The sequence below is a fragment of the Pagrus pagrus genome (genome assembly GCF_965226575.1).
Source record: "Pagrus pagrus genome assembly, chromosome: 19".
NCBI classification, from domain to species: Eukaryota; Metazoa; Chordata; class Actinopteri; order Spariformes; family Sparidae; genus Pagrus; species Pagrus pagrus.
In genome coordinates, this window is record NC_140203.1 from 9,912,541 (window position 1) to 9,933,220 (window position 20,680).

A 20,680-nucleotide genomic window follows, 5' to 3' on the forward strand; every position below is an offset into this window, starting at 1 on the left:
AATTTGAGAGAGGTGTTGCATTGTGCATCGGCTAAAATACAGTTAATTTCACACTTAGTTTTTTACTTTTTTTACATGAGCTTTAATGGTTTTAATATTTTTCTCTCCAAAATGTTGCATACCTTTCCCCCCCCATTTCAGGTGGGGTCCTCTATGATGGTAAACTGACATTTCAGGAGACCATCTTTGGTTTTGAGACACTCTGATCTACATTTTTCACCATTTTCAAGCAAATGTTTGACATTCCTGCTTAAATATTACTGAGGATTATCAAAATAGTTGAATGTAATTTTTTTTAATGTTGATCTGAGCTTTCACTGCAGCTCCAAAATTCCTGGCCTGACGATTGCACCAGAATTATATCATCATAGTCATTACTATTCATCCAGAGGGAAACGTGAATGTGTGCACCAATTAGCTGTCGAGACATTTAACCCAAAACCCTCAATTATAATATCACAAGAGGAAAAGCCGGTAGATCATCAGAGTCATTAGTGTCTGGGAACCATGAACGTCTGCACCAAATGTTGTGCCAATTGATCCCTGTAGTACACGGTGAGATATTTCACTGGATGAGTGAAAACTTTAATCTTGATGAGATGTCAGGGGATCACCAAATCTGACAAACTGACCGTCTGACCTCAACAGAGCATTTACAACTATCCTGGCTTAAAACATCTCTAGAAATGTTGCGATTACAGAAGTCTCGTGCTGTGCCTTCATTTGAGATGAAGGATGAGATCCTTCATATGGAGAAGCTTGAGATTCAGGATTACATAAGGATGAGAGTGTTTAATAAGGCATGGAGACTAATGTTGCAACATTTAAGAGGTCTGAGGGAGCCTGAAAGCTTGGAATAAATGATAAAAACATGTTAACTTATTTTTTTGAAAACTTTTTTCATGATTTGTTTTGTTTTACCCACTCAATGTGTATAAAATCTGCCAAATAATAGTTGTACATTCTTTGACGTCGCTACAATGTTGTCTAGAGCTGCAATGAGTGATCGATTAAAAGATAAATTAGTTGCCAACTAGTTTGGTAATCGATTAAAGGTGCAATATGTATGAATGGTGATATGCTGCCCCTTATTGTTTTGAGTATGAATGTGACAGGTGGCCAATACTTATGTTCCTTTAATTACTTGAGTCATTTTTTCCCTACATAAAATGTCAAACATTTTCTTGTTCCAGCTACTTAAATGTGAGGATTTTTGCTTTTCTTTGTCATTTCTTTGGGTTTTGGACTGTTGGATGGACAAAGTACGTAATTAAAAGACGTCACTTTAGGCTCTGGGAAATGGTAATGAGCATTTTTCAAATTTTTTTGACGTTTTATCGACCAAACAATTAATCATGAATATAATTTAGATTCATCTGTAGTAAAAATAATCATTAGTTGCAGCCTTAAAGGAAAAACAGGAGTCCTTTTATCGTCCAATGTCGACTGTTCCCAACAATAACCTGCCATAAAAAGTTCTTAAAGCCAATCCCGAGCTATCATTTAGCTAGCGAGTTTTTAACACTAAAAAAACTCATCTAATCTGCTTCATCAGGACTGCATGGGTGTGGTTTAATTACATTAGACTGACAGCGCTGAAAACATAAGCAAACAACCCAACAACCGTCATCAGATTGTGATTCAAAATTAGTTTAGTAAATCCTGGTTGGTGTTCTATGAATTAAAACAACAAAAACTGCTTTATTTTATTATTTTCTGTCTCCATGTAAGACCACAAAGAATATGGTTGAGAAAATAGTTTTCTTCAGGGCCTCAATTTTTTTACAGCGTCAGCACCGGAGTCGTGCATCGCTAATGAATCAAAACGAGAACAAAGACTTGAGGGAATAATCTGCATCAGCAGTAACAGAACAGTCAGCTGGAAAAATTCTTCTGCTTCTCTTTTCAGTGCTTGAAAACAAGATTTCATAAGTCACAGGGAGAGAAAGTAGAAATCTTCTTATTGCCGTCGTGACAGATGGTTGGGCCTCCATTCACGACACTTTCCAGTCTGTTCCCTTAGACTGCTTCCCTGAGCAAAATGAAAACCTTTACAACAAAGCTGAATACATTCTCCCTGCACAAGCTCACCAGCTTTATTCCCACAGTCCACTACAATCCAGCTCTGTCTGAGTGGAAAACATGGACTTACATATTTACTTTGGCTTGACTGTGGTTCAGCTTATGTTTTCTACTAGCACTATTTAACAGAGAATCAATGGCTAATTATCTCTACTTCCTGAAAAACATTTGATTTATTTTTAAACAAATAAAAGATAAACAAAAAGTCAGTTAAATCCCAAGATAACAGACGAAGGCTGTCAGAATGGATGGGAAAAGCAACAGATTGTTCTGTCCCAGAGCAAGGAGACAAATCTTCCAGACAACTGAATTCAGGTCACCCAAATCAGCCCAAATATGCAGATTCATTAGCATTTGCTTGGTGGGGTAAGCTACTGTAATGCACGCCCCCTGCTACTGTATAAAAGAATAATCAGATTATGTTAAGCAGAGATGATACACACCAGACTACAACTGTAGGCAGGTCACTTACAACGGATCATATTCAGACAAAAAAAGCTTCGGATGAGCATGAACATTAACTGTCCGTCCTCGGGTGTCACGTTAATAAACTGTGACCATAGTATCCCGTAATGTGCTGGCTGTGGTGGAGAATATTTATCCATGTAAGGACATCTTATTCCTTATTAATTCCCTTTTACCCACAGCAATTCATGCACTTCACTTGTACTGCACTGTAACTTATTTTTGGCAGCACTAAAACACTTTGTACGTAGAGCTCGACCGATACTGGATTTTTGGGGCCAATGATGATACCAATATTAGCGAGTAAAAGAATTCTGATATAGATATATCGGCTGATATATTTATCAGTCCGTCTAATATTGATGCTTTGGATTGGTGTCCAACCCGATGAGCCAAACCAAAGCATCAGTATTCGACAGACTGGGGATGAAACTCAACTATCAACCATCTCTCTCCAAGAGGTTACATTTTGTTGCTTTGAGTATTTTCCAAACTTCCAGACTTAGAACGAAGCATTTCTGTTTCAATTCAGTACAGATTTTAGCTGACCCTGAATAATAGCACATTACTTTAGATCAGTTTCATGGTTGGATTCGTGCTGATCAAGGTCAAGAGCAATGCTCGACAGCTGCAGTGTACAGTGATCTTAAGACAGTGCAAAGCTTCAATATGCACATGTATCACCTTGTGTTCTGTCTCTTTCCTCCAGACTTTCCAACTCTTGGGTCACTTCTTCACTCAGACACAGAAATAAACAAAGAAAACAAGCACGTATGGAAGTGAGCACAAATACACGATGCAACGGGTCCCTGCATCTCACTCTCCTCTGACAGCATCAATGGACCGTTGGGAGAAGATGACAGTTGCGTAAGATTGATGAGCCGAAGGTCAAAGGGTACATCCCCCTCGACATCCTTAGGAAGCACTTTGACTTGGCTTCCCTCGGCTCCCACAAAACCCCATGACAGCTGATACAGAGTTTTTACCATACACCCACGAATCCCAATGACACCAATGACATTGCGCCTTCACATGTCTCAATTCAGAATTGTCCTGAGTGGGTGTCGGGCCCAGCAGTGCCCCAGACCCCGCCCTTGGTGACACCGTGGACTGGAGAGGGCACAGAGAGGAAGTGAAGTGTCACGGGTCTGGGTTTTTTTAATTGATGAGTGGACTTGAATGACGACTGGGCAAAGCTGGCCTTTTGAAGACTCTTCAAGCCAGAACAAATTTATTAATAGGCCCTACTTCAGAAATCCAGCCTATGGTAAACATACTGACAGGATGGGCTACTGAGTTCACTCCACTGTGACACCTGATTTTCCCCCGGGCTGACAAAAGGCCCCAGCTCAAGCTTCGGTCGGTATCTCATGACGACCACAACTCCATTTCTTCATTTTTCTCTCAGCACCCTGTATGTCTTACAGCAGACATCAGCTTAGATTCAGATCAGATTTGTAAGATCTTTATTTTACCCCAAACTAACAAAGAAAACAGCTTTTCTTTCAGCACAGTGTTCCAGTCATTGTCAACATTTGGCTTTTTTGTTTACTCTTGCCTCAGGAATGGGCTAAATGTCTACGCGCGGCTAATCGATCTTGCTTAACTTGAACTTCTGCATCCCGTTTGCGCTCACTTACTTGACATGTTCCTGCCCTACTAGCCAACAGCCATGGTAGCAGCTCTAAGAGGCTGGACTCAGGAACAGTAGCACTTCACGCTAATTGCTGCCAACAGCATGGTGATATTTCACAATGATAATGCTAACATGCTGTTGTTTAGCACCGTGTTCATCATCTTAGTTTAGCTTGATAGCATGCTAACATTTGCTGGTTAGAACTAAACACAAAGTACAGTTGAGGTTGATGGGAATGCTATTAGTTGTGCAGGTATTGGGTCATAAACCAAACAAAATTTAGATAACTCAGTCCAAACCAGAAGTGGTGGACCAACCAATATTGTCATCCCAACAAAATCCCTAAAAATCAGCTTTGTGCATTATTGTAGCATGGCTATGCATCAACAACACAAACAATATTTAAAAAAAACAGCTGCATCCAGGCGCTTAATGGGAAGTAATGAAAATGCAATCATGAATTTATAAATATACTGTGAGAGAAGTGAGAAAAGAGAAAGATATTTCAATCTGAACCAGAAGTGGTGGACCAACCAACATTGTCAACACTGGAAAATCCCTAAAAATCAGTGCTGTGGAGTTATTGTTGAATGGTGATGCAGTTGAGAGCATTTAAAAAAAAACAGTTTTGTTCAGGTGCTTGGTAGAAAGTAGTGAAAATGCAATCAATTACTTATAAAACGGATTGCAGAAGAAAGTCTGTTAAACATTCAAAACAAATCTCTCTTCAGACTTCAAATGTCTTTTGAACTTCCAATCAAACATTCAGGAGTTCAGCAGGTTTCTAACTACATGTTGCAGTTTTGTGCAAGTGACAGTTAGAGACGCTCTTAAATCAGCTTCTGGTTGGATCCTTCCTCCCCTGAGGCTGACATGAATACACACACAGACACACACACACACACACACACACACACACACACACACACGTGGGACTGACTGATACAGATACACAAAGCAAACAGATACACAGTAGGCTGGGAAAGGCCTCTCATCTCTATGACAGTGTGGTCATTCCAGTAAAAGCCCCCAACCAAACCCTGCCCCACCACACACACACATCTGTGCAGCCACCCTTACTGTCCATCTATAAACATCCCAAGTCTCTGACAGAGCTGTCAGCGTGCACCACCACAGGTGGGGGAGGGACGGAAAACGAGAGGGACAGAGGAAGAGAGAGAAAACAGGGTTTGCTATGAGAGAGGATATTCGAGCGTGCAAATTCATACAGCGGTTGAAGAGAGAGGACAAAGAAGAACGAGGAGAAATGAGTAGGAGGAGGATGGAACCATTGAAACATGAACGTATGGTTTGAGGGCTGCTGGAAAAATGTATTCTTGCATCTCGCTTTTGTGTTTTTCCCCCCAAAGACTGGAGGGACAATTCAGAGATTAGATTTTTACACTCAGACATGTGTTTAAGGCAAAATAACATTATTTTTCTTGGCAAGTGTCATAACTTAATACGACTACATTCGCTCCGCTCATTTGGGGCTTTGTCTTCCTGTCCTACTTTCACACATGATGCAATACAGTGAACCCTGGTGCTAATCATTCTGAAAGAAAAACAACAGAACAAGTAGGTGAAATTCCTGCTCATTCAAATCCTCATTGGAGCGCGCATGGACTCTGTACTTTTGCACACAAACACGCACGCATGTACACACACACACACACACTACACAAAGCAGCGCGTTGAAGAGGATTATGCAGGCTTGAATTTCAACAGAAGGAATCCCAGTCTACGAGCACTACGGAGCAAATCTGGCTTTAGAAACTTTCCTCATCCCAGAGCATCCTGGTACAAAAGGAGGCCGAACTTAAAACTCCTGCAATTGAAACATGTTCATTTTTGAGGAGGCAGGAGCACATCTGCTGGTGGATAATCAGCTCTGGCATCGAAGGCATGGAAAACAGATGCAAAGCTCATATACCATACAAATGTGAAGATTGCATAAGATCCTTAAGTGCACAATTTGTTGGAAAATGTCAGAAAACGACATGTCTGCGGGCTAGCGTGAGTCTGGGAATGCACATATCTGGAGGAACGTCCACTGATATCCCGCTATGTGTAAATGTTTGCTCATGTGCGAGCTAGAAAAAAAAAAGGGGGGTGTTTGTGAGTGTGTGTGTGTGTGTTAGAGAGAAATTAAGTGGCCGTCTTCTTCTGCCTTTGTATGAATCTTAAGTAGTCCCATGTCGAGGGAGGCTTTGTTCGCCATCACTGTCGGGGGGCACGTCCTCCAACTTCTCCCCTCACTTCCTTTCGGCGTAACATTCATCATTCTTCCCCGACGACGAACAATCATCCTACAACATGGACTAGCATCCAGTGCACAATAAACTTACCGCCCTCCCCCCTTTTTCGCCCCTTTTCTGGTTGCTCGGATACCTTTCATCCGACGGGACAGCTTGTCAACAACATCATCACTTACTTAGAAACTCCCCAACCTTCACTTGACTTTGCTTTCATTTGGACCAGCAGAGCCTTATTAAAAAATACCGCTGCAGCTTGTTTTTCAAAATAAAAGGCTTCTAAGAGCATCTTTTTCTTGTTTTCCTTTTATTTTGCTTCCAAACACACTTGCATGTCTGGCTCTGCGAAAGAAGTGGTGCAACCTTCTAATTTGCAAGAGAAATTCCCCTTTGGGTAAATATAGCATTATTCGGCTCTACTAACCAATTAGATGCACGATATATTTTATGCTGACATTATAGCGTACTGGTGTTATCCAGAGGAGCTGCCCTGGGGGACCGTTTCATAGAAAGACTAAATGACTAAGACCTCCCTCTTTCTCGCTCTCTCTCTCTCAAAGGGTTCAACAGGTGCATTAGTAATACTGAATCAGATCAACCTCATTTCATCCACCAGCACTACCTTGGAAACCTCTGCCTGCTAAAGAATCCATCCAGAACCATTCATCTTTCTGAAAACAACCTGTTTCTTCTGAACTTTTTTTAACTGCCCCTTTAATTTTCTGTAACTCAAGCACATAATAGGCCCGGCCTTGTTTGGCCTTCACCCTGTTTTGCGCCTATCCCTTTCAGCTGACTGGCCTGTACCACTTATTCCGCTTATTATGAACGCTGACAGCAGATTATTTTGCTTACTGCACCCAAATTCTCCATCGTCTATAGATAAAATCCAACCAACACCGGACTGGGAGACAAAGGCAAAGTTGACAAAAGAGACAAAAAGAGAAAAGAGATAGGGAGTATAGAGAACGGGTCCAAAATGAAAAGGGGGAAGGGAAATGATAAAGAAGGAGGAACAGCAAAGAAAAAGGGGCAGAATACAGACGGTAGTATGGCAAAGGCTCAAAACCCTTTAAATGACTGTGTTTTGTCAGGGAAATAAAGCCCAACTAACAGCAGCGGCAACATACCAGCACAGTGAGCGAGAATGCAAATCAGCCCTGATGCAAATGACACACGTCTTCAGGGGCAAAACAGACTGTCTTTATGCCCACCCCCCCTAACACAACACACTTCTCTCTGTGCCATCAGAGCCCCCCGACCCTCCTCCAATCCTGTACTGAAACACACTCACACAAACACTTCCAGGAGACCATCTTGTGCAGAGCAAGAGAAGTGTAATCACAAGAGACAACATCATCTTCTTACTTCACACTAAACAAAAGGCCAGAGTACAGTGGGCTCTTTACACAAACACACACAAACACACTTTTGAAAAAAAAGATAATCCACTTACTTGTCGGTCATGGCGTCGGCTAGCGAATACTGATTCATTAAAACTTCTTTTCACTCGTCTTCACACAGTTGGAAATGGTTGAGGGAGAGGCCCAGGGGTGAATGTCACAACTCCGAACTACAAGAGAGAGAAACAGCAGCGTGAAGGGCAATGTACTGTGAGTCATACCGTATCTTGAGTTACACTGTGATACCCACCTCTAGTAACCAATAATAATAATACCATATGGAAAAGGGCTTCATTGTAACTTAAGGCAACAACTGACAACCATTTGTATCGTCAATTAATTGTCTTGTCTTTAAAATGTCAGAAAATAATGACAAATGTCTGTCACAGCCTAAGGGGATGTATTCAAAGAGCATGTTTTATTCGACCAACAGTCTAAAATCTGAAGATGTTCAGTTTACTAATCTAAATGACAAAGAAAAAAACAATATAATCCCCAAATCTGAGATACAGAAGGGGAATGTTTGGCCTGAAAAAGGAATTGAATAACAAACTGATTATTAAAACAGCGTAGTTTCACTTCCAAATTATCGATGAATTATAAACATCTGGATACTGGACACAAAGATGGCACCTATTAAGTCCAATCCAAGTTCAAACACTCCATAAGAACACACACACACTACATAAGAATATAGAAAGTACGCTGATAAATACTGGTAATTAATGCACAAAATAATATGCCCAATATCATCAAAAAGCATTTGAAATGGGGATCTAGTCCCAAAAAAGCCTTTCTTATTATTAATAATGTCCATTATTTTTGTCCTATATGTATGGTTCAGTGCTCTCTAATAGGAAACAAATACTTCTGGTCAGAGCAGATCACCTCTATTGTGACGGCTACTGAGTCATGTCAATCAGGGTGTACAAAGAAATGCACTGTGCAGGCCATCGTCCAGGCTGAGACTACACAGCTAACTTTGCAGACATGCTTCACTTGCTCACAATTAGCCTAGCAAAGCCCTGCTCTCTCCAACTTTCTGGGGGATACTGTCACCATAGTTACCAAGGCAGCCAACCAGCCAGCCAGCATAAATAGAGAAATCCTCTGGGTAGCAAGCAGACAGAATCCAATCACAGATGAAGATTGCATTGTGTGACTAAGACACAATGATGACAATTCTGGATGAGAGCGGCTGGTTATTGTCCAGCATCACATTTGCATATAAAAGATCATAAATATTCCTAATTATCAACCGGGTGTGACAAATTTGTACAAACACGCACACCTCTGCTAATGATGCATATTTGGGGATGCACATAAATCAGCAGATGTTCCCTGCCAGCATTCTGATTTTGAAATTTTAATGAGGCGATGAGACGTGGCACATCATGTGTCCTGCTGCCTGATGAGCAACCTCTAAACCTGGCATTAGCTCTTCAGCTCATCTGCCTTTAAAAGATTACGATAGCAGCACATTAGATCCATAGATTATACCGGGTTATGCGTTAACACACAGTCGTCAGGCAGATTGTGACCTGCCAGAGTGGGATTTAGGATCTATAAGCAGATAAAGGTTAGATACCAATTCACAAAGTATACATAACAGACCCAAAGCAGAAAGGGAAAGCTTTTAAAAATCATATGTTTTACCCAAAAAATAACCTAAGACTGATTAACCAAAGAAGACTTAATGGTTTTATTGCCGTCAGGGAGAAAGAGCAGTGGAGGTAGGGTCTCGACCCCACCCAATCGTATCAGCCCCAAACCCAGACAGACAGACAGCTGCCTCAGAGCCAGCCAGCGGCAGTCCGTCTGTGTGGTGACGGTGGCTCAGCAGGCTGACGTGCCTCATTTTCCCTGTTCCCTTTTACCTATTCCACATGACATCACCCCCGACTCCTTAACTGATGTTCAAGTGCATTTTATACCTGTGGGTCGGTCTCTATTTTCCCGTCTAATAGCACCTCATTGAACTTCTGTCCATGTGTGTCTGTCAGCAGGCATTAGCTGTATACACCCATGTAATCTGCAGTAATCAATTTAGTTCCATTTCCTCTCGTCTATCAGCTGCTGTGTTTATGGGAAATATTCTCAAAAGGAGGAGATACTCAAGCAGTTACCAGCAGAGAAATTTTAATGATTCGGAGACACGCATTTGAATGAATCATGTACAAAGACACAAGAAGCACCATAAATTAAACCAAACCAAATTGTTTAAATAAGCCAGAGTCTATGCTTTTGCACAATGTGGCAATCCACCCAAGTATGAGAGCTTCATATGAAAAATGCCTCATGCTCGCTGTAGTGATGATGTATGTAGTGTTTTCCTCCAAAGCGAGGAGTTCCTTCCCCAAAACCCTAAATTAAACTCCTGCCTTCTCACGCAAACAATCATACAGTGCCTGGATGGTGGCCTTCAATGCAATACCCAATGCAGCAAGCAATAAAGAGCAGTCGAACTGTGCTTCAAGAAATTTGCAGCTGGGGGTTTAAAAGAGGTCATGTGAATGACAACAGATGGGGGTTTTCTACCAGTGCGCGGCAGAAATGGAGACCTACTCATGGCCTCAAGACCAGTGCTCTTTGAAGTGGAGCGATAGCACTTGAACAGACATGTTAGCCTGCTTTGATCTACCTGAGGGCCAACGCTCAACAATAATCAAACCAAGCATCTTTTTCAGATTGTTTAAATGTACAGTTAAGGAGAGCAACTTGACAACAGCCAGCCAGGGCTGACATTGTGTGATTGTATTGATCTTGTATTTGTTTCTGCACAGCAAGACATTGTTGTAGGCAAGACCATGACTAGAGAGGTTGAGACCAACTCAAGACAAAGGCAGGGCAAGACAGAGTCAAGACTAAGACCAGGGTGTATCAAGACCAAGACAAGACCAAGGCGGGACTAGGCCAAGGCAGGACAAGACCAAGTCATGACCAAGACCAGAGTGTATCGACACCAAGACAAGACCAAGACTTTAAGACGTTGAGACCAAGTCAAACCAAGACCAAGCATCAGGTTTTCTGGCTCTTTTTCTTGACTGGGCTTGAAATATATTGCAGAGTGCTCTTTGTCTGAGACCAAACAAGACCAATTAAAAATGCTGTTGATTCCAAGACCAAGAACTTCAAAAAGTGGTTGAGACCAGTCTTGAGATCAAGACCGATCTTAAGTACTACAGCACCAAAGCCAGAACCTGCAACTCTTACGCTTGCATCTTACGGATCAATTGACCAGCCTTGACGTGGCTGATGACACTAGATGCAAGCACTGAATCTCTGTTTGGTGATGCGTAGTAGCGATTCCAATAAAGTTTATTAAAACAAGATGGCTGCGTCCTCAATGTTGACAAAAGACAGAGAGCGTTGCTTTGTGCAAAAAGAAAAATGAGGAGTTGCAGATGTCTGGAAGATGCAGACAGTCTGATCCATCTGTTCTGCAGCCAAGTTCAGTTTTATATAACAGCAGTCTCAAGACACAGTTTCATATGTAAAATAAACACTTCAGAGCTATTATCACGGCTTCCATGAAAGAAATCGGACCATGGAAGTGCTCAAACTGCAAGATTTGAGCAAAATATTCAATATGCCTAAAATCAATTTGCTCGTCCGTAAACCGGATTGTTGATTCAATTAATCAGGCGTCGTCAGCCTCATCACACTGCCCCTCCAAACACCAATTGATAAGGCAAAAATGATATGGGGGGCAAATTGGCTGAATCCATACAGTGTCTGCCTGGCTTTACCAAAAACAATACAGACAATAATGAAATGTAACAATTTTAAAAAATGCTCTTTTCTCCTCTTTAAACATTTCAAATCTTTGTTTATGCAGCCAAAGTCAAGCAAAAAGCAGCTAATCTAAGTGAGGGTGTTTCCTCAAATACAGACACAGCAGAGTCCCACTCACTGCATCATGAAAACACTGAATTATTTACCTCCCAGATGAGATTTAGGTAAAAATAGCATGCACCATACTGGACACTTCTCTCCACTGCACTAAGTAAACATGAACACATATCTGATTGCCACTGCAGAGGAAAAAAGGTGTTGACATTGTCAGATGCCAGCAGTCAACACGCTCTGCACAAGCTGTTTTGCGACGTGGATCTTACCATAATCTGTGTGAGTGGGAAGATCCTGCAGGTTGAGTGAGAGAAACGCTGAAAGAGACGCTCTTCCAACCCAGCTCAGTCACACTGTTATTACTGGGAAAGTCACCACAGGTTTGCATGACAGATGAAAAAGAAAATAGAGTATGATCATCCAGCACGACTAGTCTGTCACCTCCTCCCTCTTCTGCTCCCCTGTCATGCTCCTTCTCTCTCACTCTCCCTCCTTCAGTCTCTCTCTACCTTGCACGATAAACACTAAGAAAAAAAAAGCACAAGAGCCGCAAAGGGTGGAGAGACAGTGCCTGCGCTAAAGGCTCGCTTTACTTGAACGCATGTCAGCGTGCAGACTGTCTCAATCTGAGTGTCTAACAAAACGGCCGGGGTTGCCTTTCCCCCTGTCGCAGCAGTGAAACGCCGCTCGCCAGTGGGGAGCGACAGCGCGGAGATCGCGCCTCTGGAAAGCGTCAATGTACACAATTGCTGAGGAGGGGGAGGGGGAATTTGGGGTGGCTGGTGAGGGGGAGGGGGTTGAGGTTAGGGTAGTGTGTATGTGCATCTGTGGGAGTGTGTCTATTGTTGTGGGGACCTTTTTTTTTCTATCCTTTAAGGAGTGAAAGGGGACTGCAGGTCCAGCTGCTGCCCTCTCTCAGCACTGTATTTAGCCCTCAGTGATGGACACCCAGTTGCCAGTTCATTAGGTACACCTAGCTAAAACCAACACAGTCTAATGCAAGAGTCCTGCAGTAAATCCTACCTTCAAAGAAATTTGTGAGACTAAGTTTTTGTTGAAACTGTTTTTGAGTGGTGTATTAATAACTGAATGGTTATTTTGGGGGCTGTAGTTTGTGGTTATGCCGCATCAGACTGAGAGACGTTTAAAATATTATGTCTAAACCATTTATATCAATGAATAAATAATAGATCCCCTATCAGCACGTCTCTTAAAGAGTATCAAGTAAAATGGAACATTATAATCTTCATAAAGGCATGATTTATTGCAGGACTGTCGCAATAGACTGCATTAGTTTTATCTATCTGTGCCCACAGGGTTCGAGCGTCCCGTCGCTCTGGAGACGATAAATGTGTTCGGGTCAAACAGAAATCTTCCCCTGGGACACTTTCCAAATGAAAAGGGTTTCTATATGTATATGTAACTATTGCTTAGCAAATGACAACCTGAACAGAGCAGAGCTAAAACGGAGCGTGTGTTCTTGAGCTTGTTAACATAATTACTATTACAGAAAATATGATAAGTTAAAATCCAAAAGGACACAATGAACTAACTGTCAACAAGGACGCACTGTATTTTTTCCCTGATGCTGCATTCAAATCCATGTTGAAATCGGCAGGAGGAGAGCTTGTTAGCCTTTTCCAGCCGTTATTTATTTTGGCTTAGGGAGCTAACAGAGCTAATAAAACTAACAAAGGTTGTAGAGTTATAGTTATAGAGTATCTGTTCAAAGAAACATGAAGTGTTAAACAGTGAACTTCAGTTTAAGGTGACAAAACAACAAGTTTACAGTAAATAAATGAGTACAGTGTGGAGGTAAACGTACTTTGAATGCTAACACTTTTAACAGTTTACATTCACTTTGGGATGGTTAAAACTGTTATCCAGGAGCTCTGTGTACCTAATAAACTGGCAACACAAACACACAGTCTAACTATAAAGACAGTTTGCCTCCTCAGGCAATGGTTTGTTGATGTTGGGACCGTTTCTCCCTATGCAAACACCAGACAAAGTAAGCGACAACAAGCTGATAAGAGACATTTGATTAATATCTGCTGACTGCAAATTAAGTTTCTGTCATGCAACATTCTCCATCTTCTCTATGCAAAACTTTCACCTATAAACAAATTATACTGAGCATTTAACCGACGAGCGGCTTCATTACAGATAAAAGTTGCACAAAGACAGAGAGCACCTTCTCCATTCAGCTGTGTCACACACAGATATCCTCCACAGTAACAGAATGTACTGTATGTAGGCTAGCTTCCCGCTCCATTCCCTTCCAGCTCCCTGCTCTCAGCCACACAACGCCTGGGAACCTTTTCAAAACATCAAGTAGGCTGTCAATAACTCTGCAGCGATGCATCAGCAAGCTTGCTGCACTCTCAGCAAAAATCACTCAGGGCTATGGGTGCAGCATCTTGGGATTTCCTGTACAGTTTCTAGTTATACAATTCCCTGCATCAAACAAATAAAAGGCTTCTTTCCTGTCGACGCTAAGACTATAACTACCTTTTTGCCAATGAGAAGCATTTCAGCGACTGAACTATGCAGGGTGTGGACTGTTCTTCACCTTTGTTGTTACCTAACATACCAAACAACAAACTGGAAACCGAGCTTAACATCCAGTATTTATTGATTCCGAACCTCCGTTCAAACATAAGACAATTTTGCAGAGCCATCTCTGGAATGCGGCCCTGCATTATGCATGGCCAGTAACACACAAGCACACATAAAGTGCCTGCACACATGCCACTGTCTGCTGCTGATATAGAGCCAGATGCTTCTTTCATTGCCAATAGGAAATTATTCCAGCCTGAGGGGTGTTGGGGTACTTGGGTGTGGCAGGGAGGGGAGGTTTGCGTCTGTGTTTCAAAAGGAGGTTGGGGGTTGCCCCAGATGTCTGGTCCACAGAGCCAGCCCAGCACACCTCAACATCAGAGCGCCACAGACTGGCCCCTGACCTCTACCCTTTAACTCCTGCAGGACCACAACAATGAGGCTGCTGCAGGTCATTCATCAACCTTGCCTACATCGTTTCCTCAAACCACGACGTCCGATAAGTTCCTACGAAAGGTCTTGGGCTCATCTTTAAGCATGCGGTACGTATGATTTTAAAGTAAGAGTCTTGTTTGCTGACTCAGCTGCCTGGAACATCCTGATGATTGGGTTGCTAATGAGCAAGAGGGAACAATGAGGGGTCGTACGTGTCAAAGACATAGCACCTTTTACAGTGACCTCCACAGCAGGAGGCGGAGTGCTACAGCTCGGACCATTTGCAGGTATTCCAGCCCTTTTCTACCAGAGGAGCTGGCTGACGGCCGAACCCAACAGAGGGGATGAGAAGAAAGCCTCTGAAGGCTCATGAATGGTCGCCCTCAAACCCATTAAGAGTTCATTCAATTACCTGACAGTCGCTCTCTGTAGGCATGTGAAGGAACGTGACGTCTCCTAAAGCGGGGGGTCTCCTTTGAGGTGGAGGAATCATTGCATTCGAATTTAAAGACTGACACACAAACGCGGCATGCCAGCTCCTATATGCAACCCTGGATACGCTCCAGTAGGAACCAATTTCCAACTTTTTTACAAGCGAGGAATTTGACAACCGGCCAAGGTTTGTGCGGAAACCTAAACAAGGCATCCAAGTAAATAACCCCCGTCATCCAAAACAAGTGCCATTTCTGCACAAAGTTCAAGTTTCAAACAAAGCTCTCTTTCAGCCTCACTAAATTCCTCATTTTCCACCCATTTTAAATTGATTATCGATAAAAAAGGACTCGAAAACGGGCTTGCGTGCTTGTGTGTAGTTGTCATTGACAAGCAAGAGCGTTCTGCGTAATTTAATTTAGCACATGTGAATCCTGTGCTTCCAATGAATGTGGGAAAAGGAGCAACTTAAAAGATAGCCCTGTGCCTCTAATAAAATTTGAACTAATCAAATACAGATAAACATGTCAAAAATAGACTAATTTGCTTTCCTAAAATGGGAACGGCGTCATGTGTGCCAAGAGTTCCTCTAGGGCTACAACTAATGTTTATTTCCAAATTTAACAGACTAATCATTTAGTCCATAAAATTTCCGAAAAACTGGGCTTATCGAAAATTTCCAAGAGCACAAGAGTCGTCTTTGAATTGCTTGTTTAGTCCAACCAACAGTCCAAAAAACCCCATGACATAGAATGACATAGTAAAAACAGCAAAACCCTTTAATCTAGGTAGCTGAATCCAGCAAGTGTTGGACATTTTTGCTTAAAAAAATGATTTATCAATTATCAAAATAGTCAGCTACTAACTTTATTTTGATCAACTAATCGTGGCAGTTGTAATTCCCTCCATAAAAAAACAGGTAGTGGAAAGTAAGATGCGCAAACTTAACGTTTAGAACAGCTGAGAAAAGAGATGAATAAACAAAAACTTATCACTGCTTCCCATCTACTTTGACACAAAATAACAAATCGAACCATATTACCCTCGTTTCCAATGTCATTTCAAAAACCTACAAGAACGAGCGACAACCTTACAAGTCACACACGCAACATGTAACCTGAGGCAAAGTCAGACTGACAAACAGAAAAAATGCCTGAACCTCTCAGCAGCAAGCAGCCACTGGTTTAATGATTTGTCTGCTGCTGGTGAATGATCACACTGCAATATCCTGTTCTGGCCAGTTCTCCGGGCCCCCCTGAGGGGTCTGGCTGACATGATTCTGGCTTGCCCGGTTTGCCACTGAAGCGCCAGCCAGCCTATCATATTGACAAGATCCGGGCGGCCGCCCTCATGCCTGAAATGACCCAGCAGAGGACCTGTGGAATCAGAGTCGATGAGGCAGAAGAATTACTTATTGAGGCCGCGAGGGAAGGGATGTCACAGCTAATGCATTTTGGTGAGATGCTGGGAGGAGGCGGGGAGGGTAATGTCACTAACGAAGCTGCGGAAAACAGATTTAGAAAACACAACAGCTGTATTTAGGGACGGACTAAATGGCTGGCATGGTCTAAAATTCCACCGAGCCTGTGCAATGTAAACCAAGCCTGCAAATAACATGAGGGGCGTTTCTTCACAGACTTTCATTCATTCATTCATTCATTCATGCACTTCATATGAGCCTGTGGGAAAGACGAATGCCGCAATTTCACAAATTCCTATGTTTATCCGGTATACAACTGCAACTAACGACATCTTTTATTCAGTGTTGCTTAATCGGTTGATTATTGTCGTGATTAATCAGTTAGTTGTTGGTCTTTAAATGCAAGAAAATGGTGAAAAATGCCTCAGGCTTTACAAAATCATAATGGCCATATTTCTCTGTTATCTGACATTTTATAGACCGAATGCTTCATTGACTGGCAGATTCATGAAAATAATTGTTGGTTGCAGCCCAACTTTAGTTTATCATAATGAAACATAAGTAAAAGCAGCTGACCAACAGTCCAAAAGCCCAAAATATTCAGTTAGACAAGGAAAAGCAGCAAATCTTCACATTTGAGAAGCTGAAACCATCCGACATCTGGTGTTTATTGCTTGCACAAATATGCACAGATTATTATTTTTATTGATCAACTAATTAATAATTTCAGATCCAATCTGAAGCAATCCTCAGGAGAATCAGGACTTGTGATGGCATCTCTCTACTTGATGTTAGGGTTGAAGTAGGCCAAGAGTAAGGTCACTGTGATGATGGCGTAGTTTGAATTATACTGCAAAAGAGCCAAGAGAGTCACTCAGAGACACGGGACTTCAGTTAGCCAAAGCCAGAGGGCAAATAGTGGGACAGAGAACAGCTCTATAACTTCTTATTACTCCCTCCGGTGCACACATCTCCACACCGGCTAAGACTAGACATGCATGCAGGTGAAAGGTTTATGAGCATCCACTGATGAGCCCCAGCTGCACAGGACCGCCTGCCCTCCTCCTGACTGGGCACAAGCACTACAACAAACACATCTTGAGAGGCAGAGCTGTGACTTGTGCAGGTATTTCTCTGCTGGATGCTCCAACCACTCTCTCTTGGATATGTGCTCCTGTGCTGCCCAATAAAAAAGGCTTTTGTTGCTGCAGAGAAAAGAGCACCCTTTATTTATGCATGCCAAGGGGTAGAAACCCCCGGATGACCTCTGGGTTTGCCAGAATGGCATTTTGAAAGTGCAAGGGGAGTTTAATCTTTAAAAAGATTTGTGTGTGTGTGTGTGTGAGAGCTCGGCTGCTGGACACGTAATATTATATTCAGCAGTTATTTTGCGCTTCAAGGACAGTTGACTGCGACAAGTCCTCTCTACTAGCATCTTTACGCATTTCTTTACGCATTTCGCTTTCTGAAACATCGCGGGGGAAGTCGTTTTATACGTTTAATACGACGTCAAAACATAACAGAGCTCCAAAAAAAGTTGATTTACAACGGTTTTCCTCTTTTGTGTCTCAGTTGGGGGTTTCGGCTACAGTGCAACAAGTGCAGCTGAGCTTGAAAGTCCGCGACAGCACGCATGAATACGACCAGCAGGCTGAAAATAACGATAAAGAAACGTCCCGGCGTTTCACTTTTTTAAAAGGCTTTAACTCTGCACAAGAAGTGAAAGCGTCTAATGCAACTCACCGTGGGGAAGTGTTTCCTCTTTGTGTGTACGGAGATGAGTCTGGGTGCAGCAGCAGCAGCAGCAAACGTGACAAAGTGAAGTGTGTCGCTCCGTCTCTCTCAGCTCAGCATGGCGGCCGACTGGATTCAAACCTCTCCGGGCTGCGATATCAACAGACAGGGGGGAGGGTGCACGGTGGAGGGGGAGGAGGTGGTGGTGGTGCTGCTGGTGGTGGGAAACTGTGGGTGGAAGAAGTACAACAAATTAAAAACCCAAACATTCAGAAAGTTATCAGCAGAATGTGAAGAAAACACAGTGTTGAAGTTACCTCAGAGACCTCTATGTGTCCTGTTACAGAGATGTCAACTGAAGTTAGCATGCTAACCGGCTAGCCCCAGGCCTGGAAAATCGTTGGAGATTAATTTGATAGTTGACAACTAATCAATTAGGCTTAATGGTAACAGAGGTATTAATTAGTAGATTATTTCCTTGATAAGTCAATGAGCTGTTTGACCTATGAATATTTTAAAAAATCAAAAAAATTCCTGGAGAACAAGGTGACGTCTTCAATACGTTTTTTTCTCTGACCGAAAGTACAAAACCACAAAATATTCAGTTTACTGTAACATAAGTCACATTAGCCTTATAAATTAATTAAATAACTAATTGATACAGAGTTGAAACAATAAATCAATTACCGGGACCTTAATTAAAAGTAGTGTAAACGCCAACACTCTCCTAGTAGTTGGGCTAGCTGCATGGCTAATTAAGCTAACGAGCTAACAGTAACTACAGTCAGGGATGTCAGGGGATAGCTGTCTCTATTTCGTCGGAGTTTAAATTAAAGGGGACTAATTCTTATGTATCGCACCTTTAAAAAATAATTTAAGATGTTTTATTAAATTAAGTTATCGACATATCTCAAATGCGAGTAGCCATTTTTTATAGGCCCGCTGAAACCCAGACAAGTAAAGTATTTACCAAAATATTACCATCCCCAGCTACAGAATTACAATTTCTTTTATTTTCTTTCATTTTGAATGCAAGACTTTCACTTGTAATGGACTATTTTTACTTGTAATGGAGTACTGCTACTTTAATTTAAGTAAACAAGCTGAATACTTCTGCCACCGCTGCTCATTCAATAATAGATAACTGCTAAAGGGCTACAGCAATACATACACTTGCTATATTGCAGTATGGTGCTTTATTAGTATTTTTTTTAGTGATCTGTCTTTGTATGACTCTGTGAAAATGTCTGGGTATTTTAAAAAAAGGCGAACCCACATCTTGGACACATTTATTTAAGCCCGGAAGTGAAACGCACTGGATGTAATCAAACATGCTAACATTAGCTAAGGGATTATCAAATATGTTGTTTCACCTTGAAATGTGGCCTGATTTCCCTCCAGATTTTCACTATCCATTGTCTTATTTGTTGCTAATCAATCAGGAAGTAGTGAAATTGTTGCTAATCAATCAGGAAGTAGTGAAATGATAATTTGTGAGATTTCCCACGTTTATACGAGAGCAGTATAACATTCTTGCATTTGAGCTTCCTGGCCTGAGGGGAAAATGGCTGCCGTGTGACTATTGATTATTGATTTAGTCTGGTGAAGAAAACAAAATCCTTTTTATTTTATTTTCTTATTCAGTAATTTTAGTTTTAACAAATATCCAATCAGCATCAAACTCCCTGTAATATCATAAAACCGTACAGATTTCCAAAAATATGACCGACAACGTGACCTCCATGTCCTCTGTGGCAGCTATAGCTACGACCCTGGTGAAGAGTCAGTTACCTTAAACCTTTGGCAGAGGGGGACTCTGTAGGTCGGGCCAGAGGGTTTAAAAGGTCACTGTTGGAGGTCAAAGTTTACACAACATTTTCCTAAAGGAGGAGTGAATCAAAAACACAGTGGAGGAAAGACAGGCTGACCCTTGTCTCATTGTGCAGGGCAGAGGAGGAGGGAGAGGGGCTTTCCATGGCACTGCAGGGCCGAATACAATACCATCTTTGAGTAAAGACAGATTGCTGCTGGTAGTAGATAGAACGGCGTCGCAGTCTACCTCTGTGGCTGCTTTGTGGGTTGACTGAATAATAAATGTTGAGAGTTTTACCTGTTGAGCTGCAGTAAATCTATAACGTCCTTTTGCTTCAACAAGGAGGAATTAGGGCTGCATCCGTAAATATGCTAACACTCCCAGGCATCATCAGCTATACTACAAATTGTTTATTTTCATATCAGTCCCTGGTGATTTGAGAGCTTAGAGTTGAAGGCTGGCTGGAGTTAAAAGGGGACGGTAAGTGCTGCCTGAAATGAATACAGAAAAGCAGCTGGGTTTATCTTCACTCGCTTCGTGACATGTGCTGCTAAGAGAAAACAGGTGACCGAGGAATGTGTGCTGAAACCCAAACGT

General features: G+C 42.0%; 1 protein-coding gene across 5 annotated transcripts in view; it reads right to left on the reverse strand.

The window, feature by feature from the left end:
- The window catches only part of sema4d (sema domain, immunoglobulin domain (Ig), transmembrane domain (TM) and short cytoplasmic domain, (semaphorin) 4D), a 45,496-nt gene extending 27,041 nt beyond the window's left edge, over window positions 1-18,455 (reverse strand). For 2 of the 5 annotated variants that reach the window (XM_084382778.1, XM_084382776.1), the window contains exons 1-2: window positions 18,280-18,455; window positions 7,895-8,011 (exon numbers count right to left, since the gene is read on the reverse strand). In XM_084382778.1, the coding sequence (XP_084238904.1) occupies window positions 7,895-7,932 (38 nt within the window). In that variant the 5' untranslated portion in view covers window positions 7,933-8,011; window positions 18,280-18,455. Of the gene's footprint in view, window positions 1-7,894; window positions 8,012-11,959; window positions 12,328-18,279 lie in introns of those variants that run through there. The other 3 variants (XM_084382780.1, XM_084382777.1, XM_084382779.1) reach the window with 3 other exon arrangements.
- Window positions 18,456-20,680: the final 2,225 nt, after the last annotated feature.